General features: G+C 43.9%; 1 protein-coding gene across 1 annotated transcript in view; it reads left to right on the plus strand.

Moving 5' to 3' along the window:
- Positions 1–2,736: 2,736 nt before the first annotated feature.
- The window catches only part of vapb (VAMP (vesicle-associated membrane protein)-associated protein B and C), a 30,128-nt gene continuing 12,314 nt past the window's right edge, over positions 2,737–20,550 (plus strand). The window contains exons 1-2 of the mRNA XM_064306073.1: positions 2,737–3,078; positions 14,811–14,963. Coding sequence (XP_064162143.1) covers positions 3,021–3,078; positions 14,811–14,963 — 211 coding nt within the window. The 5' untranslated portion in view covers positions 2,737–3,020. The remainder of the gene's footprint in view (positions 3,079–14,810; positions 14,964–20,550) is intronic.

The following is a 20,550-nucleotide window of genomic DNA, read 5'->3' on the forward strand; positions in this document are numbered from 1 at the left end:
TGAGCATTGTTAACTTTAGTGTTTCTTTGGCTGGTTATGCTGAGATGGCCCAATGTTCTTCTGACCGGGGCGGATCAGATTAAGAGGCAGAGTGGTCAATGAAAGCAAGATCTCCATGGCTATATATACACGTGTGGAACTGCAGGTATGCGTATCCAAGTCCTCCCAGCTCAGAGCATTGAGCCCTGCACTTTAAATAGAGCTGAGAAATGACAGAACCTCCATCGGCCCGATCTCTCAGCTCTCAGGAGAACTTCACGTTTCGATCAAGCAGAACCTCCACCGGCCCAATCTCTCAGCTCTCAGGAGAACTTTACATTTTGGAAAGGTTGGGATGAGACCTTGAGAAGCTGCTGCCTCTTTGTTCAGGCAATGGAGGTGCTATTGAGAACCACAGATCCTGTCTCACCAGATAATGTGAACGACTTTATGCTTTACAAACATGGTGGAACAACTACCCCTGGAACCATGGTTTATTGTTACTTTTTGGTTTTTAAAACTGCTAAAAATAATAACGCGCTAAGCAAGATGTGGCCAATTCTTTTCCACTTTCTGACTGGGTCGTGTTTGCATCATGTAAATCCCATGTACCCACCCTTGTATCTCGTAAATACAAACAATTAATGCAACTTTGCATTTTAAGAGTTTATAAATAAGACTTTGTGCCATGGCTAATTCTCAACTGTCCTGGACTAGTTCAAAGCCCCGATTCTCATTAATACTTGTAAATTACTCATTTGAAATTGTTGAGGACTAGACAAAGTTTGCGGGAATACCTTTTTCTAGCACATGACTAGAAATGCTTTCACAGAAATCTCAAAAAGTGCTTTGTACAGATTAATTTATGTAAAACAAGTGCATTAATGATACGCGCATACGTTAAGATGTACAGTTGAGGCCAAAAGTTTACATACACTTAGGCTAAAGATATTCAAACTCAGTTTTTCACAACTCTGCACATTTCGTGTTACCATACATTTCTTTTGGCAAGTGAATTAGGACATCTACTTTGTTCACATCAGGGGTAGTTTTAAAATAATCGATTAGAGACAGATTGATTTAATCTTTAATTCACTATATCAGAATTCCAGTGGGCCAAAAGTTTACATACACCAAGTTGAATGTCTCTTCAAACAGTCTGGAAGATTCCAGAAATTGATGTAATGACTTTTTAGATTGGCCAATTTTCATAATTAGGAGTTAATTGGGAGTTAATTGGCATCTGTGGCTGTATTTAAGAGCCTACCTTTAAAGCCACTGCCTTTTTGCCCTTGATACCATGGGAAAATCCAAGAAACTCAGCCAAGACCTCAGAAAAAAAGATTGTGAACCTCCAGAAGTCCAGTTCCTCCTTAGGAGCAATTTCCAAGCAACATTAGGTTCCACAAGCATCTGTACAAACAATTGTATGCAAATATAAAAATCTTGGGACCACACAGACACTGCATCGTTCAGAAAGGAGGCACAAATTAACTCCCAGGGCTGAATGAACTTTGGTCCGAAGGGTTCAACTGAACCCCAAGACAACAACAAAGGAACAGGTGAAGGAGTTGGAGGCATCAGGTACCAAAGTATCTACATCCACCATTAAGAGAATCCTACATCACCATGGCCTGAAAGGCTGTCTTGCAAGGAAGAAGCCCCTATTCCAAGACTGGCATAAAAACCCAGAATGAAGGTTGCAGGTGATCACCAGGACGAAGACCTAACCGTTTGGAGGAGTGTTCTCTGGTCAGATTAAACAAAAATTGAACCATTTGGCCATAATGATCAGCGCTATGTATGGAGGAAAAAGGGTGAGGCTTTTAATCTGAAAAACACCATCCCAACTGTGAAGCATGGAGGTTGGCAGCTTCATGTTGTGGGGGTGTTTTGCTGGAAAAGGGACTGGTGCACTTCAGAAAATAGATTGCAGCATGAGGAAGGAGGATTATCTAGAAATACTGAAGCAACACCTCAGGACATCAGCTAAAAAGTTAAATCTTGGTTGCAACTGGTTCTTCCAGCAGGACAGTGATCCTAAGCATACCTCCAAAGTTGTAACAAAATGGCTTAAAGACAACAAAGTGAAAGTTTTGGAGTGGCCATCACAAAGCCCTGACCTAAATCCCATAGACATTTTGTGGACTGAACTGAGAAAGCGTGCCCGGGCAAGGAGGCCCACAAACCTGACTGAGTTACATCAGTTCTGTCAGGAGGAATGGGCAAAAATTCCGGCAAAGTATTGTGAGAAGCTTGTGGAAGGCTACCCCAAGCATTTGAATCAAGATAAGCAATTAAAAGGCAATGCCACCAAATACCAACAAAGTGTATGTAAACTTTCGACCCACTGAAAATCTGATATAGTACATAAAAGCTGAACTAAATCTGTTTTAACTATTATTCTGAAATGACCTCTTATGGAAATAAAGTAGATACCCTAATTGACTTAACTCAGGAAATGTTTGGTAACATAAAATGTGTGGAGTTGTGAAAAATTGAGTTTGAATGTCTTTAGCCGAGGTGTATGTAAACCTTTGGCCTCAAATGTAATATATTCGCGCATACGTGCATATACATAGCCTTATATCTTGCAACTTTGCAAATCACAGGATTTGCAATACCAGACGAATGGCTGAATTGGTAATGGATGAGTTTTTACGCGAGGACGATGAGCAGAAGCATTAACAAACAAACAAGAAGGACGGAGGTGGTGGGTATGGGTGACTGATGGACACACCTTGTGCCCTACGCCTCTGTGCAAACCCCCCGCTGCCTCCCCGCAAATCTTCTCTCACCTCGCCCCTCGTTCAGTGGTTAATGCGGAGCCGTGACGTCATCTGAGCCTCTCTCTCACCTCCTTCCTGCTGCATCATCACAGCCGCTCGTAGCCCGGAGTCGCCCTCCTGTTATTTGCAGTGACCAGGAGACGGAATAATCAGAGCCAATTACCATAATAACAACCGTAACATTCATACCAACATCATCGCAGCAACAGAAACCCCATTACGGCAGAAATTACGCTCGGAAACCGCTGGGAGATGGCCAGGCAAGAACAGGTCCTGCTTCTAGAGCCACAGCACGAACTGAAATTCCGAGGTAAGAGGGGAGGGCCCTTCATTCCGTCTGAGCTGCCAGTGCACCGAGCCCAGCTAGCCACCAAATGTGCACCGAAACTAGGAAGGGAGGGGGGCTTAGGTGGCAGCCATATTTCGACATTGGGATGAGGGGGGGTGGGGGGGTCGGCCATGGTAAATGAATGAGGAGGGATCGTAGCGGAAGTTAGTGTGCCTTTCACATTAAACGAAATACAAAGGAGATCAGTGTTTCATGGGTATTTGACAGCTTATCTGTGGGCCAGCTAGCTAGCCAGCCTGGAGCTAGGCCCAGTCATTCGTGCACTGTTGTGATTGACTGGCTTAGCTATTTGCTTAAGCTAGCTATGCCGATGCCTATGCCCGTTTAGTTAGAACTAGGCTTAGTAAATTAAATGAAGTATGAGCATGGATTTTTAGACATTTCTATGTATGTAATTTCATGACTGAATCGAACGCATATAGCTCAGGCTGGCTTGATAACTAGTTCTACGCATTTTAACCTTGCTGCTGCATTGGCTAATTCCACGGATCCTGAAAGCGTAGTGGCGCTATTGCAAAATACTTGGCGGAGAAAGATGTCTAAACAAAATATGACTGCCAATAGCTGCCTTTGTACTATATGTTGTCAGCAAGATATTTGCATGGGCGACAAAATGAATTGTTACTTGGGAAATGGGTGGAGGACAACCAGCCAGGGACGTCATTCGCTACCTGGGATGGGTTATTCAGCGAGCCATGCAGTAACACGGTACCACACATGACTGCCTTAGTTTCCATGCCCAGCATTTAGTGCATGTAACTACCGCATACCTACCGTTGGCGTTAACTGCATTGCCATTGTCTGCTAGTTAGCGAACTCGCAAAAGGCTTGGTTTTGAAACTGTCAGCGACATAGAGTAGTCGACTAACTGACATTAACTAAGTTAATGTTGACAGATTGCACTACTTGGATGCATTAGTGAAGTACAAGTTCGCTAGGCAGCTACTAATCTATATCTTGCTTTCGAGTGTATAACTAATGCGTGATCATAATTTCATTTGCCATTTTATGAGCGGTAACAGGCCACAACGTTGTGGTATTCCGTGCTTACGTAGTTGGTTTACTGTTAGATTTGTCCATGCCCAAATGCCTCTCTAAAATGGATTTAGAGCAATCCCAACTAACTAACAAATTAATGTAAACAACAATAAGCAAGTTGGATAACATAACTACCTCTATTATTATTTTGTCGGACAACCACCTTCCTAAAAAAAATGACCCTCCTGTCTATAAAACATCTGTGCGGGAGTCTACTGAAGTTTCCTGACAGTTTATGACTGTTAGCAAGCACGCAGCCATGCGTGCTATGCTGGAGTTCCCAGCCTGGTGTAAGTTAAATGCAACGTAATGTTATATATATATTCATACAGTGCTTTTGAAGCATGCACAAGTCTGGCCCTGTATACTGAAATGCATCACTAAACTGTTTAAGTGTCTTCAAAGTGGGTCCAAATAGTATCAGGTATTTCTCCCCTTTGTCATTTCAACAAAGTTCCGACAGCTGCTTCCTTTCTGTAAAACATACAGACATACCTCTTACCGGGACCCCAGAATCAGTCTTCTTGTTGGGCTCAGTGGAGCTTGGCTGAATGAGTGATGTTTAGGAACAGTTGTCTAGTTGGCACCCAGTTCAGCAAACTGTCGGTGTGCAATGGTCTGATGTGTTTAGTGTCGCCACAGCCACCATATTACAGTCACTGAAAGTCTGAAATATTAATATAGACCTTAGCATCCTTTGCACCATAATAAAGACTGGCTTATGCAAACATTTCTACAGGGGGAGTCACAATTATGCAAAATGACAGACTATATTCCGTATCAAGTATACATTGATAGTTTGTAAAAAATAAAAATAAAATAAATACATGTAACAAAATAACCTGTCTCATACAGCCTTGTAGACGGTGATATTTTTTACTGGTGTATTATAGAATCCCTGGCTATCAATCTGTTTAATACCACCCATTCCGTTTCTATACTTAGTCTCTAATAATGCAATACACAATAGGAACTGTGCCTCAAAATGAAAGCGAATGCAAGCCTTACAGTTAATACTGTGTCACTGTCTTTAAGGAGCACACTTTTACATGGGAATATCAAGCATATTTGTTTTTTAGAAAACCTCTTAATTTGGCCGCTGCCCACTTCTACCCTTCAAAGCATATGCGCAGGATGCAATATTTTCCGCTTGGAATTCAGCCTAAGTCACTTTCAGGAAGTGGTGTAACCTTTGCAAGGGTTGTTATGGAAACCCTCGGACATTCACCAGGGTGTTGGGGTCGGCGTTCTTCAGGGCAGCTGTGCCAGTCTTCGGTTAAAGGCACAGGACGGGTGTCACCATGGTCACTGCAAGGTGAAACTATATCTAGAATATTCATTGCTTTCGGTATATCCTGTTCGCTTTTGGAACCATATCATCCTCAATGCACATTTGATTCCCCTACAGCTATTTAAACGACCTGCGTTTCCTCCGGGCGGCCTGGCTCTGGGTCGCATCGATCAGGAGCCAGCTGCACTTTGACTAGCGTCTCGGGTGAAGTCGTGGCAGCGCATAGCGCGTGCTGCTCGGGGCCGAATCGTAAACCCGACTGAGCAGTTTGATTGGCTGCTGCCACTCTGCCGTACGGCATACTAAGCTTTTCATTCCCATTTGACTGCTTTTCACAGCGCACACAATGCGGGGTAGTCCTCTGTTCCGTTTCCTCTACTGTTCATTGTGTTTCTTTCGAACGCAACCATGACTTCTGTCACTTTGTTCAGTGATAAAACATGATACTCACAGCGAATACAGAAGCGGTCTCCTCGCGAGTGAGTAATTGAATTCCAGCCTGAAGCAACCCGTTTATAACGGCATTTTTCATGTGTGAGGCAGTTTCTGCTGTCATTGCGATAGTGAATCTTATGGGACGTTATGTCTCCTAAAGGAGCAGTCCGCTACATCGTTGTGAATAGGCCTATATATAGAACAGACATAAATTGGATCTCTTCTATTGAGTGGGTGGGCTCTGACAGCTGATCCCGGACAAAGTGTCTTTTGCTGAATGTAGTTTTGCGCGTTTAGCGACGGGCCTCTGGCGGAAGTATCCTAAGAGCTCCAGGGAGGACTGAAGGTCCGCTTGCTTTTCAAGGACGGTGTTTATCGCGAACATTTTCCGGGTAATTGAAGTGAATGTGGTAGTCTTTGTGCCCTACGATTCCAAGTTTTTTTTTGAAGAAATTATTAAAGCTGTTAAATATACTAGCCTGCCCTTGAGTTGGGGGGTTGCTATCACTGTCATCGGTCCCCCCTTTAATACAAATTATTTCCCTCCCAACGGGGTCCTCAAAGATCCACAGAATCCTTGACAAATTGCGGTGCCAAAGTAGCCATCACAGCACCTTGTGAATCCGATGCTAAAGGCATACATACCGCGTTTGGGGGTTTTTGTGAGTAAAAATGTTCTGTTGGTACAGGGAGCCCAAAAGTGTTCTGGAAGATGCCGTGGGACGGAGGCTAATAATTTAGGAAAAGCGGACGCTGTGCTCTTTAAGCTATTTTTTGTCGTGTTATGTCCAGCCTGCAGTATCGATTAATGCGTTGCTATCCTAGGAGCTTAATGGAATTGATGGACAGAGAAAGCGATGCGATTTGGCCTGCAGGAAACATGCTTTCTAATTAGGTGTGCCTTAATCCCATCTGCTGTTCTTTTTATGAAGGCTGAGGGATGCTCTGGCCTTGACTTTTGTGATTTTATTTACCTTCACAGTTGTAAACAACCAGAACCAGTTTTTTGTCTCTCTCCATTGAGCATACGTATTACTCTCAATACGACCATATCTGTGTTACAGGAGAGAAAATGAAATATCAAGTATATCTACACAGAATCAGTGTTGTGTCACTGTGTTGTGCTAGCATATTGACCATTTTAATACTGCATCAGTGTTGTGTCACTGTGTTGTGCTTGTGGTATAAAGTGCTAGCGGTCATAAGCAGTAGTGGTATAAAGTGCTAGCGGTCATAAGCAGTAGTGGTATAAAGTGCCAGCGGTCATAAGCAGTAGTGGTATAAAGTGCTAGCGGTCATAAGCAGTAGTGGTATAAAGTGCTAGCGGTCATAGGCAGTAGTGGTATAAAGTGCTAGCGGTCATAAGCAGTAGTGGTATAAAGTGCTAGCGGTCATAAGCAGTAGCGGTATAAAGTGCTAGCGGTCATAAGCAGTAGTGGTATAAAGTGCTAGCGGTCATAAGCAGTAGTGGTATAAAGTGCTAGCGGACATAAGCAGTAGTGGTATAAAGTGCTAGCGGTCATAAGCAGTAGCGGTATAAAGTGGCTGCGGTCATAAGCAGTAGCGGTATAAAGTGGCTGCGGTCATAAGCAGTAGCGGTATAAAGTGGCAGTGGACATAAGCAGTAGCGGTATAAAGTGCTAGCGGTCATAAGCAGTAGTGGTATAAAGTGCTAGCGGTCATAAGCAGTAGTGGTATAAAGTGCTAGCGGTCATAGGCAGTAGCGGTATAAAGTGCTAGCGGTCATAAGCAGTAGTGGTATAAAGTGCTAGCAGTCATAGGCAGTAGTGGTATAAAGTGCTAGCGGTCATAGGCAGTAGTGGTATAAAGTGCTAGCGGTCATAGGCAGTAGTGGTATAAAGTGCTAGCGGTCATAAGCAGTAGCGGTATAAGTGCTAGCGGTCAAGGCAGTAGTGGTATAAAGTGCTAGCGGTCATAGGCAGTAGTGGTATAAAGTGCTAGCGGTCATAGGCAGTAGCGGTATAAAGTGCTAGCGGTCATAAGCAGTAGCGGTATAAAGTGCTAGCGGTCATAGGCAGTAGTGGTATAAAGTGCTAGCGGTCATAGGCAGTAGTGGTATAAAGTGCTAGCGGTCATAGGCAGTAGTGGTATAAAGTGCTAGCGGTCATAGGCAGTAGGGTATAAAGTGCTAGCGGTCATAGGCAGTAGTGGTATAAAGTGCTAGCGGTCATAGGCAGTAGTGGTATAAAGTGCTAGCGGTCATAGGCAGTAGTGGTATAAAGTGCTAGCGGTCATAGGCAGTAGTGGTATAAAGTGCTAGCGGTCATAGGCAGTAGTGGTATAAAGTGCTAGCGGTCATAGGCAGTAGTGGTATAAAGTGCTAGCGGTCATAGGCAGTAGTGGTATAAAGTGCTAGCGGTCATAGGCAGTAGTGGTATAAAGTGCTAGCGGTCATAGGCAGTAGTGGTATAAAGTGCTAGCGGTCATAGGCAGTAGTGGTATAAAGTGCTAGCGGTCATAGGCAGTAGTGGTATAAAGTGCTAGCGGTCATAGGCAGTAGTGGTATAAAGTGCTAGCGGTCATAGGCAGTAGTGGTATAAAGTGCTAGCGGTCATAGGCAGTAGTGGTATAAAGTGCTAGCAGCAGCCGGTGTTCTCTGACAGTGCCCTTTAATTATTTAATTGGTCTCCCAGAATAAAAGGAGTCCTGTTCTCCAGACTGGTCTAGGCATGGCGCATGGCTGCCTCTGTGACAGCAGGTGCAGGTCACCCCAGAAAAGCTCCACGTCTGTACTCCACAGTTTTAGATGTGTAATCAGACAGTTCACACATGGTTAAAGTGCAGACTGTCAGCTTTTATTAAAGGGTTTTTTTATACACTTTGGTTTCACCCTGTAGAAATTACAGCACTTTTAATACATAGTCCCCCCATTTCAGGACACCGTAATGTTGGGGACAAATGGCTTCACAGGTGTTTGTGATTAGATTGCTTCCTTGCGGCAGGTATAAGACAGCTGGTAGTATCTGGTCTTGATTCGAGCTTTTGATTGCGTTTGGAGTCTGTTATTGGTGTTTGTGAACATGAGGACCAGAGTTTCGCCAAACGAAAGCCTGAGAAGTATTGAGGCTGAGAAATAAGGGGCAGACATGTTTCGGCCTAAGCCGTCCTCAGTGTCTTGAAGTTCTTCTGACAAGCAGGAAATATAAAACCAGAATAAACATGACATCACAATAGCCAATTATATATTTAAATGAGCTTCTAAATGATTGAATAATTATATAATCAATAATGACCAAAACCTGTCTTAGGTCAATGTGTATGACAAGAAGGCTAGGCAGGCTAATAAGAAAAATAAGAAAAACACCAGTTGCAGCAACAAATTGTTTTGAATAGGATACATACATATATACACATATATAAATACATACACATATATATAGGCTATACACACATATACTAAGTTCGAGGCATCCATCTCTTAATTCAAAAACAGATACATGAAATGAAATGTAAGATCCACAAAAACAGTGTTTAATTAATGATGGTTCAGAAATGAGTCCATGCAAACCCCTGCAGGCCAACGACAACGAGGGGATCTATAAAAAACACGATAACTCAAAATCCTCCTTCATCCCCGAACACCTCGTATCTAAAGTAAATTGCCAATAAGCCCCTCTCCTTAGGATATGCTTATTTAAATCTCCGCCCCTTCTGCTCATTAGGATGTTCTCTATACCAATCTATCGCAGCGTTTGCACTGTATGTTTATGTTCTATAAAGTGTCCTGCAACTGGCGAATTCACATCTCCCCTTCTAATTGCGCTTTTGTGCTCACTTATGCAGGTTTTAAGGGGCCTTGTGGTCTGACCCACGTAGCCCCGTCCACAAGGACAAAGTAAAAGACAAATTAAATTGTTTGTGTTGCATGTTATGCGTTGTTTGATTTTAAACTTCTTCCCAGTTTGGGGATGAGTGAAACAATCTGTTTTTACCAAATTGTTGCACGACACACAGTTGTGACACGGAAAACAACCCGGTGGTATCGGGAAGTATGGTGATCTAGGTTTGTAGTGGTCGGCACGGACCAGTCTGTCACCAAGGTTACGACCTCTGTAATGAGAAAATAGAGGAGGATCAACAAAAACATCTTTAAGTTGAGGATCTGTTGACAGAACGTGCCAACGTTGCCGTATAATGGATTGGATGGCAGAACTTTGCAAACCATATGTAGAGGGAAATATTTTTACTTTGAGCGCATGGGTTGGTAATTCTTTTTTTGAGAAATAAGAGGGGGGGGAAAACAGTCAGAGACATAGGCCAAACCTTTTTTGACCTGTTTTGGCACATCAATAAGAAGAAAGAGCATTAGTGAGCTCAGTAATTGCAAAGGGCCTGGCAGTCTAAGAAGGATCTCTATTGGTGATGACTGAAGAATTCTCACCATACTGAAGAAAATCCCCCGAACACCTGTTCGACAGGTCAGAAGCACTCCTCAGGAGGCAGGCGTGGTTGTGTCAGTGTCTACTGTTCGCAGAAGATTTTGTCTTTGTCCCAAACATTATGGGGCTCACTGTATAAAAATATATAAGGACTGCAGTGGCTATTGTAAGGTTATTTAATAGGGTTCTCTTACTGCAGTCAGCCTTGGGCCTAAGATCATTCTAGAAATGTCATAATGGAATCTTTGGCCCCAGGCTAAGCTTTGTTTTACACCTGAGTCCTCAAAAGTGCGAGAGCACAAACCCTAGATGGCCCGGGACTGGTTTAGTGCTGCTCCAGAGCAAGGTAAACGTCGAGTTCCTGGTGTGAGCTCTCCAAACGGTTCAGAGAATATCCGAGCCTGCTGCATAGCCCTGGGGTTAAGTACGGTAGCGTTGTAAATGTGATGGGAACCAAGCCCAGGACTGCGAGTAGTCAGGCAGTTAAGATAAGCAAGTGTGAAAGCCCAATACATTTTTAAAATGTTGCATTTTGTTGCTGTAGTAAATGCAAGGTATTACTTCTGGATAATAAAGAGCACAAACCTACTCGTTTGTTCACTCCAGTTTTAATTTTAATCTAATCCTGCTGTTGATTAGATCCTTATTGACACACAGCTGAGGATTAATCCTCTCTGCTTTGACCCCCCTGCCATTCAAAATTCCTGAAAGAGTAGTTTCTTAGTTTGGTTATGCATGCTCCTGAAGACCTGAATCAGTTTGTTATAGAAAGACGTGGGACTTGACCTACCACTAAAGGTCCTTATAAAATGGACCTCTGGATGGTGCAGTCTGATTTAAAAGGCATGCCCAGTGTTTTAAGGGAAGACTGAAGATCAGCTGAAATTTATCTTTCTCAAACATCATTTTAAACTAATTTTAACACAAACTGTCACTTGGTATATTAGGAAATAAATGAATATTAGGCGAGGTTTTCCTTCATTATGTGTAGCCTACATCTTGATAGTATGATAACAGATCTTGAAAAATATAACAGATTTAAAAGTTTCCTGTGTTACGCTACAATAATATATTATGAGCACAACAGTTGGTATTATAACACACTGCCATAAATAATACATTTTGCATTAGTTAAAATGCTCCCAGCTGGTGCATTGCTTACACAAGGGCTGCCCATCCCTGTTCCTGGAGATCTACCGTCCTGTAGGTTTTCACTCCATCCCCAACAAAGTGCACCTTGTTCAACAGCTAGAGCAGGGCTGCCCAACCCTGCTCCTGGAGATCTACCATCCTGTAGGTTTTCACTCCGACCCTAACAAAGCATACCTCATTCAACAGCTACAGCAGGGCTGCCCAACCCTGTTCCTGGAGATCTACCATCCTGTAGGTTTTCATTTCAACCCCAATTTGGCACACCTGAATGAGATCTCTTGCTGTTGAATGTGTGCTTTGTCAGGGTAGATCTCCTGGAACAGGGCTGAGCAGCCATGATTTATGCAAACTAAAAGCATGATGTGTGGAAAGATCAGAGCATTAATTTGCCAGCATGTAAAGTAGCCTAATTAAATGCTTTGAATTTTTATAAATGATTATGAGTGAAACGGCTTACAACAGTGGAATGGGGTTCCAGGTTTTTCAGAAGGTCTGCATTTAGAAACGTAAACAAGAAGTCCAAAACCTGAATATAAAACATAAAACTACAATTAGATTTTTGGCTTTGTTTTATACAATGCATATACATTTCAGAGTCATCAGAGTTAATCTTTTCCTGCACAAACTAATTTTGACCTCAGTGAGTTTGTGTTGGTAAAGATCAACACTGATAATATTGCCTTTATTTATTTTTTTTGCTTGTTTTGTTTTGTTTCAAAAATATAAAGTAGTTATGAAATAGCCCTACAAAACAAGCGTAAATATATTTTCAGTTGGAGGAGAATTTAATGATACAAAACTTTAGAATCCTTTTTTTTGAACTGTGAATGGAAGTCTTTTTTTGGGTGAAGTCTGTTGTATTAACAGTACGCAGGAATGTTATTGTGTTTTTAAAATGCAAATCTCTTTCCTCTACAAATCCATTCCAGAAGGATTAGTTTACCACACCCCCGACTGTATGTCAACATAAAATCATCCAAAGGGGCCTAAAATTAAAGTCAGGCTTTACTTCCAGTTAGTTTACTGACTGGAAAAAAATGAAAAAATATGACAATTCAGTTCACCCTTGTCATTTTGGGTCTTGCATGGCTGGCTTAAACATGATCTTAGTCAAATGTGCTCTGCACCAATGAATTTTAATAATGGCCAAGATTCCATTTTAGAATTGTGGTCAAACAATCCACATGTGGTTAAAGTGCAGATTCTCAACCTTTAGTAAAGGGTATTTTTATACATTTTCATTTCACCATGTAGAAATGTCAACATTTTTTAATACATAGTATCCACCATAATGTTTGGGACAATTGGCTTATAAGGTATTTCTGATTAGTCAGGTGTGTTAAATTGTTTCCTTAGTGCAAGTATAAGACTGCTTTCATTATCTAGTCTGGGTTCTAGGCTTTTGATTGCCTTTGGAGTCTGTAATTGGCACTTGTCACCCAGGGCCAGACTTGTGCCAATGAAAGTCAAGGAAGCCAGTACAAAGCCAGTGTAAGAAATAAGAACAAATCAGGCAGAGACATTGGCCAAACCTTAGGCTTACCAAAACCAACTATTTGGAACATCATTAAGAAAGATTGCGCTGATAAGCTCAGTAATTGCAAAGGGCCTGGTAGGCCAAGGAAGACCTCTACAGTTCATAACCAAAGAATTCTCACTATAATGAAGAAAAACACATGCTTGTAACCATCTTTAGGAGGCAGGTGTGGATGTGTCAGGATCTACTGTCGCAGAAGACTAACCACAAAATATGATGACCAAGTTAGTTTGCTAAGTAGTACCAAAAAGAGCCTGCAGAGTTATGGAAAAAGGTCTTGTGGATAGATGAGACCAAGATTCACTTGCATCATAGTGATGGCCAGAGCAAAGTGTGGAGCCCCAAAGGAGCAGCCCAAGATCCAAAGAGCCTCCCCCCCATCTGTGAAACATGGTGGTGGGGTGTTATGGTTTGGTCATGTAGGGTTGCCACAGGTACTGGCTCACCTGTCTTCACTGATGATGTAACTGCTGATAGCAGCAGAAGCAGAATGAATTCTGAAGTGTACAGAACCATTTTATCTGCTCAGTTTCAAGCAAATTCCACCAAGCTCTTTGGATGATGCTTCAAGACAATGGTCCCAGCTAATGCAACAAAGGAGTTTTACAAAGCCAAAAATAGGAAAATCCATTACTGGCCATGCCATTCACCTGATCTAAATTGATAAAAATATTTTTTAAAGTGCTGTAATTTCTACATGGTGAACCCAAGGTGTATTAAGAATCTGAGAAACAAAACAAATAAAGAAAAAATGTATTTGTGGAGCTCACTCCAGTTTGCCAGCAGGGTGTAAGAGGTAGAATTTAGGTTTTGGATGAATTATTTCTCCATCTGAGTAAAATCGAATGTGTGTAATCCATGATTCTGCATTAATGCACCAACCGCAAATTATAATTGGTTATAATTGGCATCCAATAAATCACATTTTGAGTTAAAACAAGTGGAAGCTCGGTATACCTCGGCGTTAAAGGCAGCTCAAATGGAAACCAGGACTCTGCAGAAGACGTTTTTTAAAATAAAATAAAAAAATCCTGATCACACATTTCTGTCAGCCGGATCTAGGTGACGCTGTGAATGCTAGTAACAGCCGTTCCTCGCTCTATTTGCCACTGTGACTGGGCACACCATGACATGGGAGCAAGATTTCTTAAAATTATCTGTGCACGTTCACCGTTTTGATCCGCTATGGTCCCTGCAGCGTTTTATCAGACACATACACGCACTGCTCAGAACTGGAAATGCAGCGCAGGTGGAAGTCGTGCGAGGTGATTTCGGAGCCCAGCGCGTGCCAATCGTGACGGCACCAACGGTAACTTTCCCTCATTTGGTCCCGCGGAGTTGCGTTTCGATGGTACGGTCGCCTCCATTAGCTTATCCACTGGATCCGAATAGCACTCAGTCTGTATCCCCCAAACGCGGTTTACTTTATTCTCGCTTTTTATTAGCGGGGCCATGTGAGCCTAGTATTGTTTCTCGGCGCTTGGACGCGGTGGTTCTCGGGGCAGGTTGTTGTAATTTCTCAATTAGAGTAACTGTTGTTACCGCTTCCCAAAGCTCGCCGCCTCTTATGTGTGTTGTGAGATGGTGGTGAGGCTCAAAACATAGCCTACATCTTTTTCATGGCTTTGTGTGCCGATCCCGGGACACCCGGTTCGTTTAATTGGGTAATCACTTATTCACAGCGCTTTGTACGGGCTCCACACAACAGTCTTTATGTCAGCGGTAGGCCTAATTCAACCGACCTTTTTCAGCGATTTCCCCCCACTGTTTTGGAAGCATTCAATTTCCTGTTTTTCCTCAATTTTACGGTTAACCCAGCCTTCCCCGTTTTTTTCCTCAGGTCCGTTTACAGATGTCGTCACCACCACCCTGAAGCTTGCCAACCCAACCGACAGGAATGTGTGTTTTAAAGTCAAGACGACCGCGCCGCGCCGGTACTGTGTTCGGCCAAACAGCGGCGTCATCGATGCAGGAACTTCAATCAATGTCTCCGGTAGGTCAGACTGTCTTCTGGGGAGATTTGGGTTGGACTTTAAAAAAAAAACTTAAGTTGGAGGCTACTAGTGTTTCATTAATGTCACCTCTTTATTCACTGGCCTGGAAATGTTGTTAGCTAGTATTAATAGCTCAGATTAATCAGTTCAGTGTATTTCTGTGTCTCCAATATTCAAAATCACAAAGTCACATTGGATAAGAATATCTGCTAAATGAATGTAATCTACAAATAACCTAATATCGCATCCGTGGCTTCAGCATGATTTGGACATTGTTTGATTTGTTTGGTCGAGCATTGATTGGATGTTTCTGTAATACAAAGTCATAAACCTCCAAAATAAGCACTTCAGTGCTTGGAAATTAAATTAGGGACTAACCACAGGTGATATTCTCTTGTGAGTTAAACAGTCATGGAAAAAATACCTTATATGACTAATCTTCTGTTAGCTAGTGCTGTTCCCCAAATATGATGAATGGAAACACTGCGGGCCTCTCAGTGGACAAAATATAGGCATAAGTCAGATATTAGTGCAGGTATGCGATCAGTTAGGATTCTTCCTGATTCATGAGGAAATACTGATGCTCAGACTAATGGTCTCAACTTGAGGCAGACACCTGAGGTATGTCATAAGCACGCACAGCAAGATCTCTCGCATGCTGCAACAGCTCATAGCAGGAGAGAATGTTCAGTGATAAAGCCAAACACCAGCAGGCCCAGAGACATGTAGAGAATGGGTATCAATAAAATAAAATCAGTATTTCCTGATTCATCAGAAAAAATCAAGAACGATCGCAAGGTTGAAGTGAAAAGACCGGGCGGCCCCCATTGCCTCCTCTCCACAACTGTGGCCCCTGCTGGCCCCTCCTGGGGACTGTGGCCCCTGCTGTCCCCTCCTGCTGACTGTGGCCCCTACTGGCCCCTCCTGGGGACTGTGGCCCCTGCTGACAGCGAGCGGCCCCTCCAGGGGCCTGCATGTCTCTGCTGTGCTCTGAGTCTGATCCTGGAGGGGGGGGGGGTGGCGAGGGGGGCGATGGAGGTGGGGGGGGGATCCTGTTTCCTGGCTTGGCCCCTGAGTGCTGTACGCCGCCTGCGACTCGTCTTGCATCGCTGGGGTCTGGTGTCTGGCGGCTCTCCGGAGGGCTGGACTGGAAACTGCCAGAGAGCGTCAGACCTCCCCGGGTCTCTACACAACACATGCAGCAGCCATATACGTCAAATGCAGAATGTTCTAGACTTCAGCCTCCAGCAAAGGCTTTGCTGCAGGGCTGGCCCGTATTAATCACAGTCTTGTGTGGGGAAAAGTGTTAACTGAAGATGCACAGCTTTCCGGGTGCTTAGCTCGGAAATTAGCTCTGAAATTAAAAAGTGGGGAAAAAAAGTTTTTTGTGTCCTCAGAACATTGTGTTGACGAATCTAAGACAAATATTGCCTGGAGAAATATATATCCTGGAAACTTCTGGAAACCAGCTCAGTCCACCAGTCCTCCCCACTGCAGATGACATCACTGTGTTCGGCCACCTGCGGCCCCCATCAGGGGCCCTGACTCCGAGCCAGTCTGAAGCTGTCCGTTCAGATCGCCTGCCCTGCAGTACAGCTCGCTCCTGGCTTCCCATAATCCCCGAAGGGCTTTAAAGCCAGCGGTACTGCAGGATTTAGCATGACCAAAAGGAAAAGGCTGTACTCCCATCTCAAAATAAATGCATTTGCTTGCTAAAACCAGAGTCTGATGGAAAGTTTACATTTTTGGTAACCCACAGGGCCAATTTAGCTGTCTACACTGCTTACTGAAAACGAACAGAGTTTTGACGTCTGATGAGATGTTTTTCAAAAGTTAGTAAAATAAATTATATCTGCTCTGGCCTGGAGTGCTGTCCTTGAATTCACTTGTGCTAAGCATGCAGGGAAGTGGAGTGTGCTGTGATGTGGGAGATTTCCCAGAATGCCGCTGCATCTTTTGCGCGTTTGTGAAACCAGTGTTTACATTTATCACAGAAAACACTGAAAATATTCAGATGTATTTGTCTGGAAAGTTAGCTGCAGCTCATGCATATTTCTGACTGAACATTCGCACGATTCTTGCAGTCATTTATGAATTGAACTTATAAAATCTCTCAACTTTGAGTTTTTTTAGTGCAATAACTGATTTTTTTCATAACTGAAGTCATTTTGTGTCTCCTAGTAGTGGTAGGAGACAGAATGAATGCATTTCATCCATGGCAACCCACTTTGCTGGCGCTCGGCAGCCATTTTGTGCCAGAATCCCCATCATGCATCCGCAGGGCTGTTTTATTTCTATATATTTAACGTGGGAAGCATGAGCAGGTGGCTAGATTGGGAACACCCACAGTTCTAAGACTCATGTTCATTGGACAGTGTAAAACTTTGCAGTCCTAGTACTGGTCGATATTTCTGCTGTGTGTAAACTTCTGAATTGTCACTTGCATGTCAGTCGTTAATGGGGAACATAAAACAAGGAGAGCATTAATTAGTGAATAACGCTTTAATCTGAATTGATATTAGCCCATTTCCAGACATTCAGCCCTGGAAGCTAAGTGTTCGGACTTATGACGGGCTCAGATTTTTAGCAGGGTTAGGCTGTCGGACTAATTTCGGACGTCACAGGCGCATTCCGCCATTCAGCACCTTGCCGGCCGCCACGTCATCGGTATTGGTGTAAGGGACCCGATCAGGACCTAGTCTCCGGCTGTCCCAGACCTCCCGATATTTTTGAACTTGTTTAATTAGTTTGAACTCGTAGTTTCAGCTATTAAAGACGAGCTATGCGACCGGTGATCCACAGCAGCCAATGAGCTCGCAGGAAAGCCGTTTGTGCAGAAAGCTGGAATAAACTCTAGCACTCTAGCAGCATCATGGCCTCGGGGAAAAACAACAACAGCACCCCACCTTCTACATGGACAGATCAATCAGATGGAAAGGAGGCAGGCTGAACTCTGGAAACAACACGGCTGTTTTTTTGGGAAGACGACAGCCTCGGCACAATCATGGAGCAGCAACTTTCTTAAATGTCTGAAATATTCGACTTTGACCAGAGCTCAGTCAGTCTCAGTGCAGCATTTATTGTGGTTTGAACCTGACAAATTGCTTCAAAGTTCCGATTTTCACGTTTATTCTGCTGAGACAGCGGAATATAGACATCCCTCATGACCAAAACCCAGTGGAGAGTTCTGTAGGTGGTGACCCCCCTTCTGTGCTGCGGTGGTCAGACATAGATGTACAGGACAGAACGTCAGGTAGTGCTTGCTGGACAGCAGCATTAAGATTCTGTTGTTTTTGTGGTCTGAGCCCAGCGTTAGCCGAGGGGCTAAAAACTAGGCCTTCAGTTGATGTTTCAGTCCACGTTAGCCCTGCTGCAGCCACGCATCTTGCTCTTCGGCCCAGTAGGGGGCGATGTGCACTGTACAGTCACTCTGCAAAGAAACTCCCTGAAGAAAAATTGGACGCAGAATTAGGAATTTGGAGCAGTCTGCCAGCGCTGTCAGCTTGTGTTATTTTCCCATTTTCCACATTTCCTTCTTCATAGCAGCTTGCAGCACTTTGCTGTCCTGTCAGTTCTGTATAGTGATGCCGGTCTGTGTAGAGATTCTGTTCTGTGTAGTAATGCTGGTCTGTGTAGTGATGCTGGTCTGTGTAGGGATGCTGGTCTGTGCAATGATGCTGGTCTGTATAGTGATGCTGGTTTGTATAGTGATGCTGGTCTGTATAGAGATGAAGGTCTGTGTAGTGATGCAGGTCTGTGTAGGGATGCAGGTCTGTGTAGAGATGCAGGTCTGTGCAGTGATGCTGGTCTGTGTAGTGAATCTGGTCTGTTCTGTGTATTGATGCTGGTCTGTTCTGTGTAGTGATGCTGGTCTTTGTAGTGATGCAGGTCTGTGTAGAGATGCTGGTCTGTTCTGTGTAGTGATGCTGGTCTGTGTAGAGATGCTGGTCTGTTCTGTGTAATGATGCTGGTCTGTGTAGTGATGCTGCTCTGTGTAGAGATGCTGGTCTGTGTAGTGATGCTGCTCTGTGTAGAGATGCTGGTCTGTATAGTGATGCTGGTCTGGTCTGTATAGTGATGCTGATCTGTGTAGTGATGCTAGTCTGTGTAGTGATACTGGTCTGGTCTGTATAGTCATGCTGGTCTGTGTAGTGACGCATGTCTGTGTAGAGATGCAGGTCTGGTCTGTTCTATGTAGTGATGCTGGCTGGTCTGTGTAGAGATGCTGGTCTGTTAGGTTTAGAGATGCTAGTCTGTGCTGTGTAGAGATGCTGGTGTGTCTAGTGATGCGGGTCTGTGTAGAGATGCTGGTCTGTTAGGTGTAGAGATGCTGGTCTGTGTAGTGATGCTGGTATGTATAGTGATGCAGGTCTGTGTAGAGATGTTGGTCATTATAGTGGTGCTGTTCTGTATAGTGATGCTGGTCTGTGTAGTGATGCTGGTCTGGTCTGTATAGTCATGCTGGTCTGTGTAGTGATGCAGGTTTGTGTAGAGATGCTAGTCTGTATAGTGATGCAGGTCTGTGTAAAGATGCTGGTCTGTGGTTAGGGTTAGGCAGGAGCACACAGGGCAGTTCCTAGGGCTTCCTGCTGTGGCCGTGCCTCTACAGAGGCTCTGAGATGCAGTGCTCTGGGCTCCCAGGCAAACCTGCCATCAGCTCCAGCACACGCAAAGGCAGCAGAGCTGAAACTCACAGGCTGAGCTCCAGTGCTCTGCGGAGCCCACAGTGGAAATGGGACTCCTAACCAAAGGTCTTTCCTTTGATGGCTTTAGTGCTGTTCCCCCCCCCCCCCAACCCCATGGTAGCAGCCCTGCATGGTGAGTGGTCCATCAGCACAGCTGTTGTGTGCCACTGTGCAGAAATATGCCTTAGACTGTCAACACCACACCCTTTTGTTTGGTTGTCAGGCTGGTCCACAAGCCCCCCCCCCCCCATACCAGGGGCTGTTCAGCCAGCAGCCACGGGGTCTAATGCAGGTCTCCAGTGGGGAAAGTGTAATTCAGACTTCTCTAAACCTGCAGCTGTGCCCTCCTCAGCTTCAGTGTGGAGCGTGACTGCCTCCTCCTGGTGGCTGAGTGGTAGGCAGTGGCGCAGATACTGTAATAACTGAGCCAAGATGGTCAACTCCATAACTCTTCACATTAAAGGTGTGGTCTCTCTCCCGTTAAAGCTGAAACATTAATAATTCTACGCTATGTCATAAGATAATGTATCAGTGGAAAAATTCTGGTCGCTAACCGAAGCCTCCTGTCGTTATGGGAAACAGGAAGCTATGTGGGAGTCTGTTTGTGTTCAGTAATATCTGTGATATTCAGTGTTCAGTAATATCTGCGTTAATACGCATATTCACCGAACCCAGTGTTCTGCAAAAAAACATCTGGTAATTGTTTTGCCCCCATACATCATTTCACAGAAAGAACTTGCACCCCAGGAAGAAGTTGTTTCAGAACACCTGACACACAGTCTGAGTTTATATTAATAAAAAACCTACAGCTCTGTGTTATTGAAATACATAGTCATGTAATTAATTTATTAATTTATTTTTATGCCTCCGCGACGGCACAGCCGTGGCCGGAGGCATTATG

Source organism: Anguilla rostrata, chromosome 13 (genome assembly GCF_018555375.3).
Source record: "Anguilla rostrata isolate EN2019 chromosome 13, ASM1855537v3, whole genome shotgun sequence".
NCBI lineage: Eukaryota > Metazoa > Chordata > Actinopteri > Anguilliformes > Anguillidae > Anguilla > Anguilla rostrata.